Below are 26,388 nucleotides of genomic sequence, written 5' to 3'. Positions count from 1 at the left end.
TCTTAATTATGTATATATATGTGAATATATTTGAAGTGATGTGGAAAAGAAAAAATAATAATATGTATAAGTTATAAGTTATAACCAAAGGAAAACAACGTTGGTATCCAACAACAACAACATCATCATTCGTATAATTTAATTATGAACCCTTTACCAAAAAAACAATATATGGCTATAAGACACCTAAATGAGTTAGGGCTGAGTTGTCACGTTTATATTGATAAGTGATAATAAAAAGCGAACGTAGAATGGGAGACACGAACAAGTCGCAAGATAAGAAAAATTAAAGGGTCAATTAATTAATTTTGTAACCAAAAAAATACTAACATAATAATTGTTTAATTAAAAGTGTTTGTGAGACTCTGTTACATATGAACAAATTAAGCTTGGCAGAGCGTAGATCTGAGTCAGACGATAATGTTTTTTTCCGGACAATAAAGTTAGGTTCCCTAAATTTTCTAATATTATCTCCACATGATCATCACACCAATACACACACACACAACACTCCTTAATTATCATATATATATAAACATTTATTCTCCACCCATTTCTTCAAAATTAAGAGAACTACCTTCGTTCTCTGTGCAAAACCTCAAAAAAAAAAAAAAAACATACAAACAAACAAATAAAAACGAAAATGAACATGGAAGATCAGTTTCCCAAAATAGAAACTAGCTTCATGCACGACAAGCTCTTGTCCTCTGGAATCTACGGGATCTTGAGTTCTTCGACGCCACCGCAACTTCTCGGTGTTCCAATATTCTTGGAAGGTATGGAATCTCCTCTTCTTCCTCCTCCTTCGACTCAGAGTTACTTTGTATCGCCTCATCATGAGCTCACTTCTTCTAGTCATCAATCTCCGGTAGCTTCTGTTCCTTGGAACTTTCTAGAATCTTTTCCTCAGTTTGATCAACGTCCTGATCATCCTTCTAAACCCCCAAACCTTACCTTGTTCCTCAAAGAACCAAAGCTTCTAGAACTTTCTCAGTCCGATAGCAACATGATCCCTTACCATAAATACATCCCAAACTCTCTTTATCAATCAGATCAAACCAGAAACGAGTGGGTAGAGATCAATAAAACCCTAACCAACTATCCCTCAAAAGGGTTTGGAAACTATTGGTTAAGTACCACCAAGACTCAGCCCATGAAGTCAAAAACAAGAAAGGTTGTTCAGACGACGACACCAACAAAGCTGTATAGAGGAGTGAGACAAAGACACTGGGGCAAATGGGTCGCAGAGATTAGGCTACCACGGAACAGAACCCGTGTTTGGTTAGGCACTTTTGAAACCGCTGAGCAAGCCGCGATGGCTTACGACACAGCAGCTTATATCCTGCGAGGCGAATTCGCACACCTCAACTTTCCTGACCTTAAACACCAGCTCAAGTCCGGTTCCTTGCGATGCATGATCGCCTCGCTTTTGGAGTCCAAGATTCAACAGATTTCGGCCGCCCAAGTAAGTAACTCTCCTCCTCCTCCTCCAACAAAAGTGGAATCATTGGAGCCAAAGAATCACATGAAGATGGAGCCATCAGGAGAAGTAGTGATGATGAAGAAACAAAAAAGTCATAAGGAAGTGATGGAAGGAGATGGTGTACAATTGAGTAGGATGCCTTCTTTGGATATGGATCTCATTTGGGATGCTCTCTCCCTTCCTCATTCTTCTTAACTTCAAAGTTAATGTCACAAGCTTAATTATTACTTCTTGTCATTTTTAATTTTCCATAAAAAGAAAGAAATTCATATTTTGATTCACATTTGGAGTTGAACACATTGTATTCCTTTTTTACAACCACATAATCAAGTGGTTCTCTCTTTTTTGTCTGCTAATTAATTGTTTTTTTCTTTGCGGTTACTAGTAACCATAAAATAGAAAAAGTGTTTGTTTTTTAATTGAGAAAATATTATAATTCGGTTGCACCAACTCCAACTTCAAAAGTCCAATATGTTAGAAAATTTCCTACATTCTATATAAAATGACTTAAGCTCAAAGGTCAATAGAGATTGTGAATAGTAGTAGGGCAGAGAAGAGTTAAAGGGAAGATATGAGTTCGGAGTTCTGTTTGTTTTTTGTTAACAATAATAACAACTACACAATATGAGTTTTACAAAAGGAAAAAAATTGTATGTAGCAGAGAAATAGAAAAGAGAAAAAATAACTTTTTCATCCGACCATTGTATAATTAAGCGTCACTTTTATTTCGAAAAGAGTACAATGTTTGTGACCGGTACAAGAAAAGAAATCTCAAACCCTCAACGTTAAGAGTTTTGGCAGAGATCGTACAAACTACAGTTGCTCACGTATTCATAATTCACTAGATATATATTTGTGTCGTGGTTTATTCGAATAAGTACATACCTTGCAGTTCAAGCACTATGAAGGTCCAGCTTCATAGACTTCGCCTTTACCTGCAAAACATTTGAAACCGCAATAGATTCAGCCACTTGCTAATCAAAAAAAAAGATTTTAAGTAGCAAGAACTGTGTATACACATTACTAAGAGGGTACTATTTGCAATGTTTTCCCCAGGAATCAAATCAAACAACGATGAAACTCACCATTGTGGATGAAGGGCTAGAAGAGGAGTCGAGAGGTCCAGATCTTCTCGCCTCCCAAAACCGGCTTGTTTTATCTCCACCACGCTGCACCTGAGATTTGCTCTGTTCTTTGGTAGAGAAACTAATCTTCTCTCTTCCCTTTTGTACAGCTCTCAGCCTTCCTCTCAGCACACCAACTTCACTCTCTATTTTCAGTCTTTCATAGTCAACAGCCGACATTGAATTTCTGCGCATGTTTGGAGACCTGTTCCTTTTCCCTGGTGGAAATGCCGGGGGAAGTCCATAACTTGAATCTGAAACACTTTGCGATCTGTCCAGTTTGACATCTCCAATGGCATGGTCAGAAGGAACATTCAGTTGCACTTTATTATCTTCATCAGTCACTACATGGATATCATGTACGTGGCAATCAATGTCATGGGAATCCTCACCAAGCATCTTAGTATCAGCGATGTCGCTAGTTCTTGTTACTAGTTCTGGAAATGAAGTGCAACCATCTTCTCTTTCTTTCAGTTCTACATCAAATGTCTCACTTCTTGACTGATCACACTCAGGATTTTGGTCAACTCCATTCACCTTGACTTCGTTATCATTGTCAACCTCCCCTGGCTTTAGAGAATCAGCATTATCATAATCTCCAGTAAGCACTGATTTGTTTCCAAAAGCAAGTAAACGACTGTCCATCTGACTAGTGAAGATCTCAAATCCAGAAGAGACATCAGCAGTCTCCATATCATCCTCCCATGGTTCAGTAATCTGTTGTGGCGTTTGCAACCTTCTGATTTGAGCTGGTTTCGAATCTGGCGCGTTAGGCAGAGGTTGCTCAGTCTCAAGAAACATTTGCCTGTAAGTGTCAACCTCCTTCTCCAAGAAATGTTTTTCCCTCTCCCTCCTCAGCAATATTTCTTTAAGAATGCTCATCTCTTCCGCATCAAAAACAGACTTTTCCTCTATCATCCGCTGATACTGCCTAGCTTCCATCTCTATCGACGCTTTCTCCTCTTGTAACCGCAATATCATACTCAAAGCCTCATCCGCAGCAGATGCAGCAGCATTTCTCTCTTTCTCTAGTTCAAGAGCTAACGCAGCACGTGCAGCTCGTTCTTCAGCAACCACTCGCTCTAAAATCTCAATAGTCTTTTGTGTCATACCACTATAAGTTAGATCCACAGGGGAACTGCATGTACCTTCACCCGCCCATGAAAATGTCCTTTCCGGTTGTTTGTTATGAGCATCAGCTTCACACCCGACTGAACTTAGTGAAACACTTTTCCTCAAGGACACATCCTCCAAACATTTTCCACTATCTACATAGTCATAATCAAATTTTACTATCAAAAGTAATAATTTTACACAAAGGCAAAACAAGAAACACTCAGCCATAATAAGCTACTGACCTTGGGAGTTGAGAAGAAGAGGATCGTTTTCGTCAACATCGACGCTCGAAGGAGATTGCTGAAAGTTCTTATACCCAAAGTTACCTTGAAAATGGTTCTTGACACCATAAGGCGACCTATGAAAGCTAAGACGCTTACTCTTAACTCTAAAACTTCCCTTTTTCAAACTCTGCGCGGTTAAAAGATCCAACCCTGAAGCATTATTCTCAACCCAAGAACCAACCCTTTTCACAGAAGGAGTACTAGAGACCTCTTCTTCCAACTCAACGCGTCTCCTCTCCCCTTTTCTCTTCTTACCAACAAACACACCACCACCACCATTACTATAAGCTTCTTTACACAGAACTGAATCAAAAGGTGTTCTATTTCTAACAGATCTCTGAACAGAAGAGATCTTTTTCACAGGAAAGTTCACTAAACTCTCTTGAAAACACTTGTTCTTGTTTGGGTTACTGAATAAGCCATCACAAGGACATGGGAGTTCTAAACCGAACAAACCGAGGAAGTTGGAGGATATATAAACGAGAGTGGAAGCGCAAAGCAAAGAGAAGGCTACAGAGAGATCAACAAACGCAGCCACTAAACCCTTAAATGTCCATGATCTTACCTCTCGGCAACGCATTTTTGAGACAAACTCTACAAAATTTATTCAAAAGCAAATTCAAACAAGTTGATGAATTTGGTTCGTCAATTTCAAATCAATTAACAAAAGCAAAAAATTGGGGGAGAGTGTAACTGACCAAGGAATCAATCGTGAGCCCGGAGAAACTGCTTGCGATTTGGATTAAATTCCGTTAATCAGAGAGAATTAATATTAATAATAATAACTCACACAATGACACAAAGAAGAAGAAGAAGAAGTTGAGAAATCCGTAAACGGCTCTGCCTCTGCCGTTTTATTTTTCTTTCTTTGGTTCAAAAATCAAAACCTTTCTAATTTTTTTTTTAAAACTTCATTTGCAAATCACAGGAACGAGTGAATCGATACGCCGCCGTTTCCTCACCGACCCCATCCTCTCTCTCTCGAGATCTCGAGATTTGTGTTTTGTTTTTTTTTTTTTCCTTTTAATATATTTTTTATTTTGTACACGTAGTATTTGTAAATTGATTATTGATAGATTTATGTGTTAAATATGAAAGCAATAGTAGTTTTTAAGTAGTTTCATATGATTATTGATGATTTTAGAGAAGTTAATATGATTTATTGTAAAATCTTTTTAAATCAGCTAAATCTATAAGATTTAGATTTTATGTTTAACTAAGAAATTCTTTCAAATTTTCTTAAATCCTTCAAAATCATTAAAAATTATATCCATAATCTGTTTTAAATAATAATGGATTTTAAGGTATATTGTTAAAATCATTACTTCAATAACATTGGATTTCATTAGAGTTTTTAAAATACATAATTGAATAAGATATGGTTTGTAGATTTTTCACAAATCACTAAATCAAATTAGTATTAAAGTTGTTTTATTAATAAAAATATCTGATTAATTTATAGTAAAAAAGTATAATGTAGATTAGTCTCTTATATATGATATTTAGAGTTAATATATTAAATTACAGTATTGGTGTTTTTATGTAAAATGTATAATTTGGATTAATTTCTGATATATGATTTTTAGATTTAAATTATAAAATTATAGTATTAATATTTAGTAAAAATATTTAAATAACAATATATGATATTTAATACATAATTTTATTTCTGTTAATAAAAGGGTACCAAATAAAATATAAAATTACAGTATTGGTGTTTTTATAATTGTTGTGAACTCATGAAAAACGTATTTTTAAAATAAAATTTTATGAGTTTGACTAAAATTTTGAATATAAGTTAATTTTGAATATAAGTTATCGTAAAACATCCCTTACTCAATCTAAATAAATAAATAAAAGTTGTTTTTTACTTACAATCTTAAAAAAATCGGGCAAGATTAGACGGAATCGGATTAGGTGGAAAATAAATGACTGAATTTTACAAAAAAAAAACAAAAAGAAAAAAATCGTTAATGGAGGCAAGAATGGACATATAGTGACTGATTAGTGAGAGAGTGATCGAAGCTAGGCAAGAATTTTTAGGACAAGGTATTATATACATAAGAGGCTGAGACAGAGAGGTTTGATTACGAAGTTTTAAAGTTAAATACAACAAGAAAGCAAATAATGAAGCTAAAATTTTTCCTCGCTCTCTCTCTCTATCCAATGCTACTTCTAGGTATAACCCATCCAGCTTCATGACCCACACCTACACTGTCCCCGTTTCCAAACACTCCTCGTTGTCTTTTCTTCATCAACGCAGCTGAAACTGGACTTCCTACAGTGCTGGAAGTCAGAGAGCTCTCTGCTGAACAGTTGTTCTTGTTCTCTATTGCTACTGCAAGCTCGGATAAGGATGGGATTGTTATTTTGGTTGTCTCGAAGGTGCTTGTTGTTGTTGTACCTTGGCACCCATTATTGGAGATGGAGACCTTTATGGCTAGCTCTGACAGCTCTTCTCTTGCCGCCTCTAGCCCAGCAAACGCAACAGCTTGCTCCTGTATAGCCTTGCATGCTTTTTCTAGAATTGATTGCAAGTACTTTCCTTGCGTCTCGATCCTTTGCTGGAGTCGCCTTTGCACCTGCGCATACTGATAGACCTCGTTAAAATGTGGAACCATGGCGCAATGTTGTTGAATTGTATATCAATCTCACGTTAAAATGGACAGTATCTGTATATGGTTCAATGTTTCATTAACAGATGTCCTAAGTAGTATTGTTCTGATAAGCTTTGAAAAAGTATGTTCAAAGGCACAACTCTTAGGTATAGGTCTACTGTATCTAGCTTAGAACTGAATGTCACATATAAGATCTGTTGTGAGTTGTGTTAAAGAGCAGTTAGTGAGGGACAAGGATGTCTCGTTAGTTTGGTTGGACATTTGGTAGAGTAGAGAGTCTCTCATTATTCAAAATCTCTCTGGTTTTTGGTAGATTCGAATAAGAAAACAAACCTCTAATTGCTCGTGTAGTCTTCTTTGGACTTCCATCTGGGCACGCAAAGCTTCAGTGACCTGGTAACTCCTGGCTCACACAAAACCAAAAAAATAATGACTGTTCATACAGCAAACATTCACAACCGCTAGTCAAAATTTGTGACAAAGAGACCACTTGTAAACCGTACTCGTTTTGTTCCTGCGCAGCCATTCTTAACGACGATGTTGACGATGAACCTGTGTCCTGACTCTCCCCAACACAAGAAACTGCAGAGATATAAGTTCATAGAGATATCAGTACACTACAGAATCCATGAAAACAAGATTCAGACAACACCGATGATGTCATTTGTTTGAGGAAACAATCTTGTTATCTAACTACCAATCAGCAATGATGCAAACAACATATAGTAATATTACAAACTAGGATCCAAATAGCCAACAGGAATAGAGTAAAGAACAAAATGCAACGCCCAATCGGGTATGTGACAGAAGAAACGCTGGACAGACCGAAAATGGACATAAAAAGCAATGGTGGATTCGATGAAAATACCATCTTTGGAGTTGTCAATTGATTCTTTGCAGGATTGCCTCCCAAGACGAAATTTCTACAGCAAAACATGGATACCAAACAACACAGTCAAAAGCAAGCACTGATCATTATTAAGTAATCAGGTAAACAAAGATAAAGTAGGCAATGAAGCATCATAACTGATACTGCTGTTGGTAGTATCATCATCAGACCTGAAGATGAGATTTGAGGTGGTAGAGAGTGAGACCCTTCACACCCATTGTTCTCATTATAGTTTTGGGCGTTGCTTCTGTCAATCAAAAACACACAGAGAAACTAACAATTTTCAAAACTAAACAAGGCAACAGTAACATCAAAAGGTATAACGAGGCCTTATGCAGCACACAATAACTCAAGTAAATTCCTAATTGTTTCAGAGTGACATCAACCCAAGAAACCTTTCTATTTCGGGATTCAATATTTTCCAAATCTGTATGGAGGAACAAAACCTAAACCGACCAAGACTCTTTGTCAATACAAACCTATACCCACATTTTAATTTCCAAGATCCATAAAATTTCAAACAAGAGACACTTACTGTCGGGTCCGCCGAGCTGAGTGACGGCGTCAACGAATCTTTCATGGAGCTCAGAGGTCCAACGAAGGCGGGGCTTGGGGTCAGTGGTGAGGACCAAACAAGCGTCGATGGGGAGACTAGTTCCGTCAGAGTAGTCTCCCATGCTGCCATCTAGAGGAAGCGAAGAATGAATCGCCGAGTACATTCTCTTTTACCACTAAATTTTTTCTCGGCTGTTTTCCCGGGAAAGTGAAGGAGAAATGTTAGGGTAGGGGACACAGAGAGGAATATGCAGATTTTTGGATATCCAAAGACAGCGAAGAAGACGAGTTGATTGGGACAACACTCATTCGATACTATTTTATTTTGTGTGCTTTTTTTTTTTTTTCTTACTTTTCTTTTGTGCATTATTAACATTATTTTTACTATTTTGCGTATTTTTTCTGCATAATTAAATAAAACTACTAGTACTATGACGGATAAAACTATTTTCATATTAATTAAAGTTTTTTTTCAGATTCAAAAAACAGTTTAAAAATAATATTAAGTTATTACATTGTTATAAAAAAAACTATTTAAAAAATATTATTAAATTATTACACGTTTGTGACAAGAAAAATTAAATCTCGTTAAACTAGTATCATTCAATGATGGTGATAAATTTTATAATGAAAAATATCTTAGTGAATGATTATATAGTGATCAATCCTAGTCAAACAACTTAATTTTGGTTTTTTTCTCAACACAATTTCAAAATAACAAAGAAAAAAAGATCATAAAAGTTTATAATTGCTAAAATTATATGGAGAAAACTAAACATTTTAAAAATAAATTCATACCAAACTTAAAACCAAATACCAACTTGTTTTTCCTTTTTTTTTTTTGGCACCGATACCGAACATAATATCGACTATGAGTCTAGAAATGATAATTATAAACTCAACCAATCCCTATCGATATCGAGCGACATCATATTAACATTATCTTCTCTACCGGTTGTTTCACTTGGAGGTGGCTCTTGGCGAACATCATTCTTGGTCGTTTTAGTGTTGTTGGCCCTGTAAATATGTGTGTTGATGTTGTTTTTTCCCTCTTCTATTTCCTGCTTGTGACTCATGAAATCAAAAAGGTATTGTTTTGGTTGATTCATAGCCATTATTGGATTATTGTTTATGTTAAGATGTTGTAATTGTTGAGAGGCAGACCCAACCAAACCATGAAAACGCATCACAGAGGGATAAATGGGCTCCATCTCCAAACTAGCGTTTCCATTGCTGCTACTTCCTTGGTACGGACAATAACTTACATGTTCAAGTGGTTGTGGATCGAACTCAGCTTTATCATCGTCTTGACCGCCTCCTACAAAAAAGTCATTTGTGGTGATCGTCAACTGCTTGGCTTGCACCTCAAATGGAAGCACCGGTGGATCGCGAAGAGGAGAAAACTGCATGAAATCTGAGTTCTTCCTACAAAGTATGATTTTCTCTTTTGAGTAAGATAGTAATGCATAGATCTCACTCAAGTTAAGATCTTCAATTCCACGGCCGTGTTGTAAACGTAACATTAACTCATCAGTGACATACTCCTTAGTTTTTTTACTACTCTTCATCAATTGTTTACGAACGGCATTTGTCTTCTCCTTCAGAAATGATTCGACATCCGTCTCTTTCTTCTTCTGCACGAACTTTGGCAAGGCAAAAAAATCGTTTACGAGGCCACGAGCCCTCTCAGCAGATGGCCACACCACTGGCTCGGCTTCATTAGGGCAAAAAATGATTAGACAAACCCATATATCACACAATATGGATAGCTCTTTCACCTTTTTTAGTAATCCTTCTTTCCTTCTCTTTAAAATTATTGCTCTTGCTTTGTCATTCTCTACCCATGCAAGTTTTAGCTTTGCCATGGTCACTACTTGATTTTAAGCTCTCTCTTTTTAAAGTATAATTGTTATTTGATATGTGAAGAAAAACGCACCGATTGATTTAAATAGATTTGAAATGAAAGAGATAAGATTTTAGAAATTGATACTAGTCAAAGGTGGATGATAAAATTCTTAGTAAGATGTAAAATTAATTACTATTTACTAAAAAAAAATGTTGAATATTTCTTAGATTGACTAAGATAAACCAATCTTTTCAACCTAAACTAAATTGAACATATCAACCCAAAAGTTGAAATGTTCCTTTGATTTGGATAAATAGTTACTTTTCAAATATAATAAAAACCATAACTGATTTTGAATGAATATGAAAAAAAAGTCTATAGAGTAAATATAAATTGTTAAGAAAAGAAATAATTCAAAGCTAAAATTAAATTTCTACCAAACTATACTAGATTTGGTTTTGGTTTACAATGATTATTCTTTTAAAACCAAATTAGTAAAGCAAAACTAAAACCCAGATTAAACCACCAACGTGAAAATCTCTATGTGGTTCTGTTATTACATGGAATTGAACTATATGCAAATAAAAAAAAATATATTTCTTTCGAAATCTGGGTTTTTTGGTCAATGATTTAACTATTATTTAATACTAATAATTTTATTGACCACATTATTTCCAGTATTGTGCATCATATTAATTAGTGGTGTTTGAAAATTATCCTAAACACTAAATGTTGACTACAAATTTTCTACAGATTTTCTTCTATATAAGCATCATTATAACATTTTAATAATAATTTTTAATCAAATTAAATATTTTACCATATTTTTACAAACATTTTAACTCTTAAATTATTTTTTGTTTATTTTTTTTAAGATGTTTTCTTATCAAATGTTATATTAGTATTATGTAATGAAATTTGTTTTCTTATCCAGAGTAAAATAACATTAATTTTAAATAAAGATATATACTTTTAATTGAGGAAATCTTTTCTCTTTTTCTTTGGTTTTTTTTAATTGTCATTGTGGTTCTTTTAGAGTCAGAATGTGTGTGTTTTCTTTGTTTTTCAATCATGTTTCTTAGCTTTGGTTTGTATTTGAACTTCTCAAGCTTTTTCATATTTCAATAGTTCTCAAATGTAGCTTTCTTTTTATTTTATTTTTGTCTGATTAACTCATTTTACTTTTGAGCTTTGAGGAAAATTAAGATTTGTTAGATGTTTTTTGCTAGTTTAACCAATTATATATATATATATATATATATATATATATATATATCACACTGGTTGATTGTTAAATGATCTTTTCAAAAGTGTAGTAAAACTAGTTTACAGTTTTATGAAAATATTAATTGAATACAACAACTGTATAAAATAAAAATCTTTATCTTTTAGTTAAAATATCAAAAGTGGTTTTTATGTTAAGTATATACGTTTCCAAAATATTCGTTTCGCATTCTCTTTCACATATCCGTTTTAGTCTCCATACAACACAGATTCATTATATCCTTTCTATGCATTATTGTCTTCTTAATTGTTCATTGAGTTCCTCCATATTCATTTTCAATTCGTCTTTTTAATTCAATTCATTCACTTGTTCCCCATTTATAATTTTATATTGTTCCTTTCGTACCAGTCAAGCCAATATTTGACACGTTCATGTTTAAATTATAAAATTCTTCCATGTTCATTTTTGTCTAGTGTATCTAAGTTTGCAACCAACGATCATATTTGATTGCAAATAAAAATAACGAAAACTTCTATGGAACTGATCAGGCTTAATAGAGAACACAATCATCTTACAAAGAAGAACACATGATCGGCTGGTCATGTTAATAAAAACTGAACCAAAAAGCAAATTCGTTCGTCAAATAATTTAGCTCAAAGCTCTATGTTGCTTAGATGATCATAATTCATAATATCATTTCACATAACATAAAATTGTTTTTATAAGCCAGTTGTTGGTGTAATTAATAGCAGCTTAAAACCCCTGGAATTACCAAATATCAGAACTCATTTCAGAAGCACATCATTCAATCATCTGAATTAAGAGCCTCTGTTTCTTGATAACATAGGAGCTTTACAATCATTTCAAACACTTTCGCTCAATCTACAATTCATCAATCTATAGCCGTAGATGCACATATCTAGACATTTATATAAGCCAAAAAAATAAGAGATAGGCTTTGAAGAATAGTGAGAATTACTTTACCAAAAAGAAAGGAGTTATTCGTCTTCTCCAGTTATCTAGGGTTTCCATTGCTTAAGATTGATTCATGTATAATACACAGAAAAAGAACATCAGTACTGAATAAGCAAGTTTTAGTAAGAGAACATTGCTCAAGTATGTATTGCATCATCATTATGGACTCAGCTTACCCGTAAGCTTTGGTCCATGACCTACTTGTTCGGGCGAACACCAGAGCATGTGAATAACTTTGCAGCTCAAAATTTGGAACAGGGACTTGACCTTCCCAAAAGAGGCGAGTGAGCTGCCAGGCTCTAGGTCTTCTTACTAGTAATCTTTACATGAACAAGCACCTCCTTCAAAATGATGAAACCTATACGCATCCCTTAATATGATTATTCGATTTGATACCTTGGATACAAAATTTATCCAAGCATGGCAACCGTTACAAACGCGTAAGTTCTTCATTACATTTATAGGCATCGTTGTAGGTAAGCTAAGGAGTCCAAATGAAATTGCTAGTTTCTCGCTGTGAATGAAAATCATAGGATCTTTTTGCTCTTGCTGCAGTTCACTAATAGGCTGAACATTCTTGCACATACCCGATCTCAGATGCTAGTTTGGTAAGATCTTGGAAATATTCATGTATTTCATCTGCCAACGGGTGATTCTGGTCACCGACATAGAAAGAGTGAATTGAGTTTTTAACTTCAATCCAACTCTGTCCCGGTTCTTTCTTCACACCCTTCTCTTTCATCCTTTTTCTTGTAAGATCCCTAGAATCCCATTTCTTGCACACCGCATACAGATTTGACAGAAGTACATATGTTGCTTAGTCTTCAGGTTCTAACTCTAGGAGATCACTTGCATAAAACTCTCATATTTCTATGTTCTTGTGCGCCACACAAGCACTCAAAAGTGTTCTCCTGACCAATGCATCTGGCTCTATAGGCATCTCCAGGATAAAATCTTTCACCCGGCTCAAAAGATCAGCTCGGGTTAGCATATCCACTACACACACATAGTCTTCCGCTTAGGAGATAAACCATATTTTGTGTTCATGGATTCAAAGTATTCAACTCCCTTGCCCACTAGTCCTATGTGGATACATGCTGATAGAACTCCACAAACGTCACATGATTAGGCCTTATATTAGATTGTATCGTCTAGTCAAAAGAATCTAGCGCTTCAGTACAAAATCCATGTTTCGAGTAAGCATTAAAACCATAAATGAAAAACTAGAGGTTAGGTTCTGGTAGCCAGCCAAACTTGCAGAACATTCGCATATTTGGTAGGAGAATCCCGGTGAAAAGACAGTAGTTTGTTACGAATAAGCCGGTCGAGGAACTGAACCATACGATCAAGAGGTCGGAGCGTCCCCATGGCGACGCCGATTCCGCTCCAGCTAAACAGTGTGGATAGTTGCTTGGAAGATAAGCCGAAGAACGAAACTAGCTGTCCCAGAGTGAATATAATAGAATTACTAATGTGATTTCGCATATGCTTAATAAAAATGCCCTTTGGTCAGAGTGGTCCTCTGATCCTTCTCACATTGTCAAGAGGACTGATGATCACATGGCAACCTGTCTTTTTTTTTTAATTAATGTTTTTTTTACACAACCAATATTAATGTTTACTTTACGTGCATATTTAATCGACATGGTCAATTGGTAATTTTCGTACCATTTGAGCTGGAGACTATGTTGATGCCATTGGAACTATCATTACATTATGTGACCTATATGAACATTCATGAGAAGGCTTTGTTCGATCATTTATGGATAGGCTGACATACAATTAACACTTCAATGTTAATCGCATTAAACGCAACAAGCCAACAAACATATTATTAAAATTAAACACAAATTTCCGATCAAAGGCACACATAATAATATTGCGTACATATCTTGGAGAGAAAAGCACATTTTTGGTATAACGTGTATACATAACATAACAAGAAGTCGGAAAGTAAAAACACATCAAAATAAAAAACCAAGATCATGATCTACTCTTCTCCTGCCTTTTCATTTTATCTCCATATCAATCATCTGCCTCGTCAATCCTTGAAGCATGCAAACAATCTAAAGTACAAAAATTTAAGTTTGAGCACTTAAATACCAATGAATCTAGGCATCAAGAAGAACAGTGACCACAAACTGGTCGAGAGCTACCACGGTTGCGAGCAATCTCCATCTCTTCGTCAATATCATTGTAATTTTTAATGGTCACTAGGGGCTTCAAGTACATGTTTAACCCCAATAAACATGTAACATGGAGAGTAACCCTACAATAGTCGCATGTATAAAACCATATCCTTGAATCCAATTTGGATTCACATATCTCACACCGATATTTGAGATCTGTTTTATCTTCTTCTTCGTAGCAAAGCGTGAGTGGACGGCTATCATACTTGTAATGTGCCACAGAAGGCACATTAGCACACATGAGACACAAGAATGAATTGGATTTAACACATTCTAGGAAAAATGAGGAATTCGAGATTGACTTACACCTCATACATTCACCTCTAGTCAAGTTCATGAAGACGGGATGAGGATGGCATTCATGGATTAAAGGATCTGGAAGGGAAGCGTATCTTACATTAAGTACAAATGCACAATCACTTTTAGTGCATTCATACACGAAACCACATCCTAATTGCTATCACCCTTTGCATATGAACATGTCGTAAACAAAAAAATCAGGAAAGAATAAGTAGAATTCAGTAGGGGTTGGGAGGAGGATAAGCGGGTGTTTGTGTAGCGAATGGCTTTTCTTACGAGGAAGGTATGCACATGTTTCATGGAGAACAAATTTGCATTGCATACAACTATATAAACAATCTGAAGGTAGTACTGGAAGAATGCAAGCATCACAAAACTTGCTTTCTTGATCTCCAAGACTTCTGTTCTTGTGGAACCTCATATAATGGTCATGGCTGAAATGTTGTATTGTGTTCTCATCAATCTTCACGAATGGCTCAATATCTCCATCTTCAATAGTTTCTTCGGGAACTCCATCAAGATCTTTCCCATCCCGTACACCTTCCCTCGTTGCATATTTTGAATGGATAGCGTAGTGGCATCCTTTAGTGCAAGAATACTGCCCGTAAATGATGTCTACAGTTTTGCGACAAACCCCCACAAGGATAATCACCAGGAAAAAGAGAGGGAGTGAAAGAGAGGCGGTGAGGGTGACGGGTGATCCCAATGATACGAGGTAAGTAGATAGATGTTCCATGATCCATGTAGTTACATGGATGACATGTAAAAACTTGATCGGTGTGATCTTCCAAAGACAAACCACAAGCATCACAGCGCAGAGGGAGCGTTTTAGAGAAAAGGGTGAGGGTGAGGGTATGCTCATGGCTCTTTGGTGGTGTGATAGTGAGAGGCAGTTGGTATGTTGTACAGGAAGCATTGAAGGTGAATTTGCAAACAGAACAATGATAGTATATATTTTCAAGATGTTTTCGACAACATTTGCATTTTCATGCTTCTCATCATTGTCACCGTCATCATCGAATATACTTGAGTCGGAGGATCCGTCGGTCCCCGGTGAATGAGGTAACTTAGAACTATGAACTTCAAGATCTAGTGAGATAAGGGTAGGAGGGTGAGAGGGATGAAAAGGGTGGCTAATCTCCGGTAACAACAACTCACAACCAAAATGAAATTTCAGATCGCAAATTCAACAATAATAACACTAGTAGTAGTCAACCTTTTGCGAAATCTCTCCTTTGCAAGTGTGGCAGATCATAGAGTTTGGAGTGAGACTCTCAGAATATTCCACCCTTTCAAATGAGTGAAGTTAAGCCGAATCTGCCAGACGACATAAGGGTTCTAAACGACTATGTTATGGTAGTGTTTCCATGGATTTGTGAAGGAGAAATGAAGTTTCACGAGAAACTAAGTACTGTAAAAGGTTCTGAATATAAAACGTTTTTCTTGGCTCTTTAGTCTATGTTCATTGGAATACTAGGAAGGACAAATTGGTTCCAGCTGTACGGACGGACTGATTTGTACTTTTTATCTCAGTTCTCAACTAATAAATATTTGATGTTTGAAGATTAATATCATTTTTTGATGTTTTGTTGCATTTGAGTATTTGGCCATAAATCTTTTTTTGTATTGACTAAAATACAATCAAAACGTGGTTGTTGAACACCTAGTTGATATGAAAATATTTGGAAATGATCACACCGTTGCTTAAATTATAAAAAGGTCACTAAATCATAACAAAACACCATACATAAAGAAGACACTATTGATGAAGTTTAAATGTACAGTTTATAAATCAGACTTGTCTATCAGCCCGACGACCCAAAGAAAATAAGAGTTTTAGGCAAAAATTATTATCTTGTACTATTATTATTAAAAATATTGTATTATTGAAACTTTGTAGGTTTTTATTAAAAAGATTTAGACCTTCCCCTATTTTTTATTTTTAAAATATTTTGGAACTTTTGAGGTATACGCAGATTAGTGATATTTTTTAAAACTATGAACCTTTTTGCATGTAAAGTTTCCAAAATAACAAAACTAGCTTGACCATCGGCCAGGCCTTCTGTTTATTTAATCTCACTGATTATAGTGATTACTTTCTTTTTTTACTGTTCATATCGTCTCGTTTATTACTGACGCATATTTTCGCAATATATTAAAATCTCTTTTTTTCCTTTGCAGTAACAAAGAGTGAGAGGAAGTTGCATTTCCTATTCCTATATTCGAGTAGGTAACGTAAACACAGAACACTTACTAGAATATTGACAAACTACAACTCATGCATACACTGGCTGAAGAAGAAGGGCTGATCGAGTTTCATGGTGATTTTATTTATGGATTAAATGATGCCCTCAGTGTACTCTCGGGTTCAGGATTCGGCCGACTATATCAATATGGTATCATAGATGCTACGATATATATTCCAGACCACTATCTATTGATATGGAGAGAAAGGAACCGAAGACGACATGGGGAGCAACCAACATCTTTAGCAAATCTACTTAATTGACATGGGTCGTAATCAGTTGTCCATAGTCTCAACCGTAGTAACGAAAGTCTAGAAGGACACTTGCGGGAATGGTATGCTGTAACGGATTTCTATGATTTTTTCGAAATTAAGCTACTCATAAGCTCTTTCATCTTTGCCTCAACTTCAGTATTTTCAGTTTCAGCTTTTCAGGCTATAAGATTGTAAAATTATAGACGCATTTACTGTACCTTTTTCTGATGAACAAAATTTGACATTCATGCGAATAAATAAAAATAATATCAATTTTCATGGACTAATTAAAGGATTTGAAAGAGAAGTATACCTTATATCTAGTTGAAATTTACAATCTTTTCGGCTGAATTTGTATACGAACCATCTGGATCACAACCATTGCGATCTGAATATACCATTTAACAAAAACAAAATGAAAAGGATAATATGTGTAATTCAGTTTAGAAAAATATGATTAATTAAAATCAAAATTGTTCTGAAATGAAAGCAAATTAATCTGAACTGAAAGCAGAACTGTTCCATGTACATAATATATATATATATATATTTTTTTTTCCTTTGAATAATATATTCATAAACAAAAATTATAAAAACGATAAAATAATCCAAATAAAAAGTGAACCGGAATCTTGATTGAGTTCTGTTAGCAACCTTTAACAATCAAATCCACATGAGTTATGCCAAGTGTACAACCCAACCTCTCTAATCCAAGGCTCAAGAACCTGACGAAAACTTGCTCTCTCCCTGAGCTCGATTCTCTCGAGAACTCTTTCACTGTGGTTTGGTTAGTCGATGATATGATGGTGTCACACATTTATACACATTTGAAAATTTGGTGAATGGGTTTCAACGGTTATAATATTAACGATGAGAAACTATAAGGTAATAAATTTTCAGATCAGATACATATATTAAAAAAAAAATCTAACCCAAGAAAAACTTTAATTGTCCAAAATCATATTTCTTAAAGAAAGATTTAACACATTGGCTTGTTTAGGATCAGTATTAGAAGCCATTCTCTATTATGGTAAAGAAATTATATCATTTTCTAGAAGGCGATCATTTTCTAGTTAGGATACGTGTTGCTTTAGGCTTTTTGCATGCTTTACCTTTAATTTCTTTTTGCGCTAGTCAGTCCGCGGGACGAATATTCCAATTTTATGTTTTTTATTTTTTTTAGAAAAATATTTATGTTCTATTAGTATAGTTTTTATTTGATAAAATTGTAAATTGTAAATTATTTTTATTTGTGGGTTACAGTTTATGATTTTCATATGATAATCAAATATACAATACTATTTAAATTGATATGTAGTTTTATTTACAAAGTAAGTGTGTTGTATTTAGAATGATTTGTTGGTGTAGGAGTGATTTGGTGATATTTGGAATAGTAATGAACTTATGATTCTAAATTTATATTTCCATTGCATTGTTTTGAAATTAAAATTGTTTTTTTCTATACAAAAAAATTAGTATAATTTGAAGAATATTTTTTAAAAAATTATACAAATCCGGTTGTAAACTGTGGAGATGATAAATATACGATTCCGAACAAATTAAAAATCCGGTTACAAAACCGATCCGAATAACCATAAAACGAAACGAATTCTAGAAAATTTTATCCAAATTAAACCAAAAACCGAACATGATACTCAAAATAAAATTAAATATTCAAAATATTAGTTATATTTTAACTATAATTTATATCAAAAAATACCAAATAAAAAATACCAAAAGAACCTTAAGTTAGTATTTAAAATACATGTCTCACAAAAAAGTCTAAATTTTTTTTTTTGGTGGTCAACGTAATCATAAACTTTTAATTATGGTAATCACAATACTTTCAGTAATTTATAACTTAAATTACTATTCAAATAAGTTTTAAAAGAAATGTTTAAAAATAAGAAATTTGGTCGAAATACTGATAATTGATGACAGGTCGTGATGTTGTATCTTCTTTTTGGGCTTTGACTAATTTGGGTTTCTTGTGCTGTAATATTTGGCTATTAGAATTTAGAATTTAGAAACATAAAAAAAAAAAAAAGTTTCCCTTAAGACACAAATACTTTAACAAAGGAAAAAAACGACCAATTTTAAAGCAAACAAAAAACCGATTCAGATCTAACAGTATGAATTTTGATGTTCTTTCTCATTCCATCTACGCTAAGCTTATAATTAGAAATTCTCGTGTCGTAGCGTATGCATATCTGAAAAAAAAAAACTCATAATTTTCTTCACTGATCTCGGTCAAATCTCTCGACATTGAAAAACTTCTGCAATTTTTTCAAAGTGAGACAGATGAAAAACACAAACGTCTCCATCAATCAAGGTGTACCGGATTCTCCAGCCTCCGTAGTCATCATCGTTCATGATACCATGCAATAGCAGGTAAGTACAGAGCTGGACTTGAGCACATGTTTTTGAAACATTTCAATAGAGCCCCCACTTTGAAAGGGCCTCACTTATTTTTTGTTATGTGTGTTATATATGAATGATAAATATGAAATTTGATGAAAATCTTTAATAGAAAATGTAAAAAATGGTTATCTTTGTAAAAAATTGAAGTTTTTGTTAGTTTTTTTTAAAAGATTTTATAGTAATATGTTTTTAATATTAAATGATATATTTTTACTTTGTAGGTTTTGATATTATGAAAGTATAATGTCATTTTACCTAGAAAACTTGTCATTTTACCAAAAAAAGTGCAACTTTTTCTTAATTTGTATAGGGCCCCCGATTTCATTGGTCCGGCTCTAGGTAAAGTATCTCAATGAATTAAAAACTATACCTCTTGGTATATACGTGACATCTCTGATATACATGGTACTTTAATCTTTTCGATTTTAGCTTTACCCCCGTTTATTTGTTTTAATTAATAAGTAGTAAGTTATTCTAGCCCAATTAACCTACTATCACTCTGTAGATTTTGGTTGATTTGCCAATTTCTCAAATCAATGCTTCACTTTCACAGTTTCACATGAGTGAGTGGTCAAGAAGTACAAAAAAATCAAATCAATGGTGCCGATTATAAGAAGGTAAAAAAAAAAAAAAAACTTGCACATCCGTTATCATATTCTGTAACAAATTTTTTGAGGATCTTTATTTGGAAGTTGAATTAACAGTCTGTGTTAAAAAAAACAGAGTTCTGGTTCAAAATTACCAGACTGTGATGAATAGAAGAAGAAGAAGAAGAAGAATGGTTAGTGAGAGAGAAGCAAAGCTTCCATGTGCAGAGATTGGTAGAAAAGGGTATGAATCTGGTGGAGGTAACATACATACATTCATCACCATTAATGTAAACTTTTCTCGGGAAGGCCCAACCTTGCTTGAAAGTGAATGTCTTTTGATCGTTTAAAAAAAAAATCTCATATTGAACATTCCCTGAACGCCCAGATTCTATTAATAGTTCATTCTAAAACTTGGTTCCACAGAACATTACAATATCATCTGCATAGGAAAAAAAAAAGATTTAAGCATTTGATTAGTCTTTTAAACGTCGTCGTTTTGTGTTGAGACCTTTCATGGTTAGAATCTTTGAATTAGACCTACAAGAAAATATTGGTAATGCCTTTTCAGTTTAGGAGATATAAGAAAGAGTTTTGAATTTGACTTACATGACATAATTCTTCTTGTTTCCGCAAAAACAGGCACCAGATGAGCAAGCAGTTATGATGTCGTAGTAGAAAGATGAAAAGGAGACGCAACAGCTTGGTGCTTTCTGGCTAAAAACTGTGAATATGTGCAGGTTACATTCCATGTATCCTTCAGCATTTGTAAAAGTTAGTAATAAGTTATTGTAGAGGATCGAACATTGATACTTTTGAATCATCATTAACATCAAACCTTGCTGAGTAGGTCTTCCATGAATGAAGAACCCTCACTTGCACCTTCCACGAAGTCTTTTAAGGCTTAACATCTCGAAGATAAGCGTAAGATGCAGCCATTGTGAAACAACCCAACCCGTTTTTTTTTTTTAAATAAATAATAAATATAAATAATAATAATAATAATAATAATAATAATAATAATAATAATAATAATAATAATAATAAATAAACTATAACTAGTGGTCCCATATCCACTAGTCACCTAACCACAATCACAACCAATTAGCGGAAAGACAAATACCAATATCACAAACAATATTCAATAATAACCAATATCATAACATAAACCATATCAAATAACCAAACAACAACAATCATAGAACCAGCAACCTATCAATGTTCTAATGACCCAACTCTAGCAACCTAGCAATGCCAGTCAACATCCAATCGAGTCCCTAGAACATCCTCCTCTTCATTGCCTTGATTCCACGATCACACTTTGCCTTTACCTGCACCACAAACACATATTGCAATGCATGAGTAATTTATAAACACTCAGTAAGGCAATCCTCTCATCTACTGGGCTATACACACAAGCAATAGAGACATCTCTAACCATCAATAAACAATCAACAATAAACAATAACAAACTAGGACTCAGCATCGACCGACACCAACATGCATCGACCGACACCAGTTGGAGGTTGCATCGACCGACGCAAGATCTGCATCGACCGATGCAATGCCGAGCATCGTTTTCTCCCGAAGCTTCTCGCCTGATCTTCGTTCCGACAACCACAAAACTCGATCCTAAGCCACAAGAAAGCTTCCCAACATCCCAAATAACAATCTAACAAGTCTAACAACACATAACAAGCAAATCAGATAAATCTCTAGCTTAGATAAGCCATGGTCCTGCACTTACCTTTGCCAAGACGAATCTGAACCTTAAACCAACAAGAAAACACTTCTAGGAAGCTCCTACAACGATCCCAGCTACAGATCTCTACAGGAACAGCCTCAAATCTCCAGAAAATACCAAGAACACTCAAGAACACAAGGAACGTTTTCTCTCTTTTCTTTTGTCTCAAAAGCGGCTAAACACGACTAATGAGAAAAAACTCGAGTTAAGGGTTTTCCTAACCCAAAACGCGGCATTTAACTTAAGTCAAACCGCAGAAAAACGACCTTGCATCGACCGATGCACCTACTACATCGACCGATGCAATCCCTAAACCGGGATTTCGGTTCGCGGGTGTTACACATTGTTTTTTGCTTGATGATATTTGCTTGATGATATGAATGTGTTTGATGTTGGATTATTTATAGTGGTCTAGTAGTTTAGGGTATCGTATAGGATTAGTTTTGATAGAGTCGTTGATGATTGCGAGATTTTTGGTTATGATTAGGATTAAATTTTGAATTTGATAGAATTTTCAAAATTGAGAAGATATTGTGTGAATAGAATTTAAGGGCAAGATTGATTGAGAAGATATTGTGTGAATAGTTGTCAAAAATTCTGAAGGAATATTCTTCAGTTTGATTGTCGAGCTTGACAATATTGGGCTTATAGACAATTTAAAAAACTGTGTCATGGTAATATGGCCGAAAATGTATTAAACTTACCCAAACAAAGGATGAAACTGGATTTTTTTTTTAAAACACGCGGATTTTAGCTGTTTGGGTCGGGTAATTTTTCTTTAAGGATTTCGGACACATTTGCTATGTTCAATTTATCGAATCCTCCTCCTTTTAAATGTATTCAGTGACAATTACTGTAAATACATGAACGATTGGAGACATTTTTTAAAATGTATTTCTCTTTTAATTATAAGAAGATATCCTATAAATTTTTTAAGCCAAAAAAATTGACACGTAATTTTTTTTCTAACCCTTGACCTATGTTTGACTTTAAACAAATGCTATATGTATAACATATGCAGACTTAAGTCAACTAGAAAATGCTATTAGTATTAATGCACCATATTCTTGCTATTAGTGTTCATCGCTATCTTCTAATTAATGCTATTAGTATTAATGCACCATATTCTTTTTCGCAGATATTTTCGTAGATGGAGTCTCTCGTACAAAAATTTTACCTCTACGGTAAGCTCATATATACTTCTAATCGTGTATGAAAGAAGGCATTAGTTCGATTTGCAAAGCAATCTTTGTTGCTGCCAAATCAAGGATATTGTTTAATTGTGGCCAATTTAGCCACACGTAAAAAACTATTAGTGTTTTCAGTAACTTTTAGTTTTGGAATACTCTTTATAAAATCGCATTTGTCTTATTTATCGTCCTCAACAGACTCATCATGCCTTGTGTTCGATTTTTTATATACCTATGTACATTTCATGTGTTCTTTCCTTCTTGATGACATAAACTACAGATCAAAAGTTTAGTTTATTCATTGAAACATATTACTTATTTTATAGCTAATTAGCTTTTTGCTTGATTTTTAACATTGGTGTATTATTATTTAGTTCGGCAATTTAAGTATAGATGAAGAGTTAATAAATGTCTAAGAATTGAAGTAATTAAGGTCAAAGGTGAAACGTCCAACTACATACTTCGTGTAAAATTATAATATTCCTAACGGCCTAAATAACACTATAAAATTATAGCACTGCATTCCTAAAGTTTATATCATAAGTTCGAGAAGTCATAGCATTTGACATATTAGGATTACACTTTACAGAAGAATCTCGAGAAGATTAGCAGGTTTGACTTGTCTATACGGCTGTTAAACGACTCTATATGAAGAAAAAAAAACAAAAAACTCAAATTTTAATTGCCTATGACAAGTAACAACTGCTTGTGATATAAATGAAATATTTTTCCAGCCAGTAAATAAGATCGTAGTGTGAAATGATTCAGGTTAACTTGGTCCGATTTTTACATCTATATGAAAAATAGCTAGTTTGACATCAAATATAGAAATCAGTTGTAACCCAAATACTGTATATCTTATAAAATTAAACAAATCAACAAGATAAAAAATATACGCAGTATGAATAAGTACATGATATGCGTTAAAATTTCAATGTTTATACTAGGTTTCATCCATTTTTTAAGCTAAAATGCATAATTATGTAACATAAGTGGTTCGAGAGCTGGATGAGATGGTACGCAACTGCTTACCCTTTATTCGCGAACAAGGCGATACAAGATAGGCCGACTGCATGATAGCATGGCTTGCATCAAGATAGTTTAGAAGTTTATACAGTCTTTAAACATTAAGCTCTTTTAAAAATATGCTGCATTTGATGTAAAAAACGTATTTTTCAAATAAATTTTATATTATATTAAAAAAAAATATGTAGCATATGATGAATATTTAGATTTTTAAGTTGAAAATTAGAAAATAATTTTACTTGATATTTTTAAAAATTATGATAAATATTTATCAGATTAAAAGATAAATGACACTTTTAAATTTTTGCAAATTCAGTTACAAAACTTTATTAGTTTCCCACATATTTGCAATTACATTACGACATAAAATTAATTGTAGCCATTATTTACAATTGTATAATCAACTTGATCAACATATTTTTAATTTCATGTACAAAAAAATCTAATATAAAATATTATGATATTTAAAAGATATTACATAACTAAAACTATAATTATTTTTAATAATAATAATTTCACACACATAGTTATAAATATTTTTTAAATAAAATTTAACCAAACTTAAAAAAATGCAAAATTATCCGGTATTATATTGTTAAAGATTAATAAGTTCGAGTACTAAATAACAAAAAAAATTTAGAATCTAACTAATATAATTTTTAACAAAAATAAGATATAAATGAATTCTACAATAACATTTTTTTATCTTTTAAATAGAAATTTACAATTTTTTTAAACAAACATTAAGACCATCTACAGTGGTCGATACTTGAGAGAAGAGAAATAAATAAATAATAATAAAATCTACAATTGCTCAGTTATTAAAAATAAATAAATAATAATAAAAAAGGAGAAAATGTGAGAAAACAAAGGAGAGAGAAGAGAAACGATTATTGAGGAAGCAACTATAGCACAGTTTTTCAGACACATGATTAGTAGTTGATTTTTTTCCCTGATTTAATTTTTAAATAAATAAACATATTATATTAAAATAATATATAATGAGCAACTCGTCTGCTACAGCAAACATATCGTTTTTTGACAACTTAAAACCACGAAATTTGTCAACAACCCAATCATCACATAATTTGTCAGTAGAAGGTACAACCATCAATCATAATTATTTATATGCATAGAATATCCAAGTTTTAACGGACATTGAGTTTTTAGATATCCTGATACGAACTAAAAACTATGTTGACATATGAAAAGACGAATAATATCACTAAGAATACTAAAGAAAAGTCCATATTTTTATATAAATTTACGAATTCAAATCTTGGCCAGAGAAATGAAACTAATATAACATGTCTAACTACAAAAAATTTGGTTAGACATATAAAAATGGCTACTACGTACGTTTAGTATCAATTTTGGTTCTTCTTTTCGTGAACTAAACATGGACTCGTTGTGTGCGTCTTGTAATAGTTGATGATATTTGAAAACCTCATTTATTAGCAAAAGCCATGACCTCAGGTCACACAGTACAGATTACAAACATAGTCAAGTAGTAGAAAGAAAGGGTACATAAGATGCACAAATACAATCAAATTTCCGCTTCGATTGACTTAACCTTGAGATATTTGTATATCAAAAACCTACTAGTTTCATACGTAAATTATTATTACGTATCTCTTTCGACTTGCCACGTCGACGGACTCCTATTAGTTAAAGTGTCCATCACATGCATCAGTCGAATACTTAAGTCATCGATCAGCATAATGAGTCCAAATGTTTTTTTGTAACTTTGTGGTGGTTGGCGGAAAGAACGGGTCGTCGCTGACGAGGATTGTAAGGGCGTGTTAAATGAGAGACCTGAGTGTACTATTGTCTTCGCTCCCGCCCCTATACGTATATCCGTGAGTGAATAAAATATTCGACCTAACTTGAAGAATATTAATTAGAGAGATTGATAAGTGACAACACTATATCTCAAGTTTTCACCACCCCCAACAAAAAGCACATATCTTAGAGAGATGACAGAGACTAATTTTGGCGAGAAAACGCGTGTTCTAGTGGTTGGAGGGACGGGATCCTTGGGGAGGAGGATTGTAAGTGCATGTTTGGCTGAGGGACACGAGACTTACGTTCTGCAGCGGCCGGAGATCGGAGTGGACCTTGAGAAGGTGCAGCTCCTCCTCTCTTTCAAAAGACTTGGCGCACATCTCGTGGAAGGCTCATTCTCCGATCACCAGAGCCTTGTCTCTGCCGTAAAGCAAGTCGACGTGGTTGTCTCCGCCATGTCCGGCGTCCATTTCCGCACCCACAACATCCCCGTTCAACTCAAACTGGTCGAAGCCATCAAAGAGGCCGGTA

General features: G+C 33.9%; 5 protein-coding genes, 1 long non-coding RNA gene and 1 pseudogene across 9 annotated transcripts in view; 3 read left to right on the top strand and 4 right to left on the bottom strand.

Moving 5' to 3' along the window:
- Positions 554–1,764, top strand: LOC104723833 (ethylene-responsive transcription factor ERF062). The gene has a single exon (XM_010442256.2). It carries the CDS (start codon positions 644–646, stop codon positions 1,676–1,678), a length of 1,035 nt encoding a protein of 344 aa, XP_010440558.1. The 5' UTR covers positions 554–643; the 3' UTR covers positions 1,679–1,764.
- On the bottom strand, positions 2,185–4,924 carry LOC104723832. The gene is made up of 4 exons (XM_010442255.2): positions 4,706–4,924; positions 3,966–4,601; positions 2,569–3,875; positions 2,185–2,418 (listed from the first exon to the last, which is right to left on the bottom strand). Exons 2-4 carry the CDS (start codon positions 4,585–4,587, stop codon positions 2,377–2,379), a joined length of 1,971 nt encoding a protein of 656 aa, XP_010440557.1. The 5' UTR covers positions 4,588–4,601; positions 4,706–4,924; the 3' UTR covers positions 2,185–2,376.
- LOC104723830 (protein PHR1-LIKE 3-like) lies at positions 5,965–8,363 on the bottom strand. Of its 2 annotated transcripts, none has more exons than XM_010442253.2 (6): positions 8,050–8,363; positions 7,685–7,761; positions 7,494–7,548; positions 7,129–7,207; positions 6,959–7,028; positions 5,965–6,598 (listed from the first exon to the last, which is right to left on the bottom strand). In XM_010442253.2, exons 1-6 carry the CDS (start codon positions 8,231–8,233, stop codon positions 6,167–6,169), a joined length of 897 nt encoding a protein of 298 aa, XP_010440555.1. In that variant the 5' UTR covers positions 8,234–8,363; the 3' UTR covers positions 5,965–6,166. The 2 variants fall into 2 exon arrangements, with proteins under 2 accessions (XP_010440555.1, XP_010440556.1); XM_010442254.2 differs by having other exon boundaries at positions 6,167–6,589.
- On the bottom strand, positions 8,960–9,934 carry LOC104728132 (agamous-like MADS-box protein AGL92). Its single transcript, XM_010447160.1, has one exon. The coding sequence runs from the start codon at positions 9,932–9,934 to the stop codon at positions 8,960–8,962; it is 975 nt and encodes a 324-aa protein (XP_010445462.1).
- Positions 14,141–15,590, bottom strand: LOC104728131 (annotated as a pseudogene).
- LOC104723829 lies at positions 19,194–20,973 on the top strand. Of its 2 annotated transcripts, none has more exons than XR_002034005.1 (4): positions 19,194–19,495; positions 20,079–20,142; positions 20,249–20,373; positions 20,762–20,973. It is a non-coding gene; the product is annotated as an uncharacterized LOC104723829 (long non-coding RNA). The 2 variants fall into 2 exon arrangements; XR_757422.2 differs by having other exon boundaries at positions 20,755–20,972.
- Positions 25,936–26,388, top strand: part of LOC104723827 (pinoresinol reductase 2-like) — a 5,605-nt gene continuing 5,152 nt past the window's right edge. Inside the window, exon 1 of one of the 2 annotated variants that reach the window (XM_010442248.2) lies at positions 25,936–26,300. In XM_010442248.2, coding sequence (XP_010440550.1) covers positions 26,049–26,300 — 252 coding nt within the window. In that variant the 5' untranslated portion in view covers positions 25,936–26,048. Of the gene's footprint in view, positions 26,382–26,388 lie in introns of both variants that reach the window. The other variant, XM_010442251.2, reaches the window with a different exon arrangement.

This window comes from Camelina sativa, chromosome 11, assembly GCF_000633955.1.
Source record: "Camelina sativa cultivar DH55 chromosome 11, Cs, whole genome shotgun sequence".
NCBI classification, from domain to species: Eukaryota; Viridiplantae; Streptophyta; class Magnoliopsida; order Brassicales; family Brassicaceae; genus Camelina; species Camelina sativa.
The sequence above is the reverse complement of the archived record's forward strand: the minus strand, read 5'-3'. Positions and strand labels throughout refer to the sequence as shown.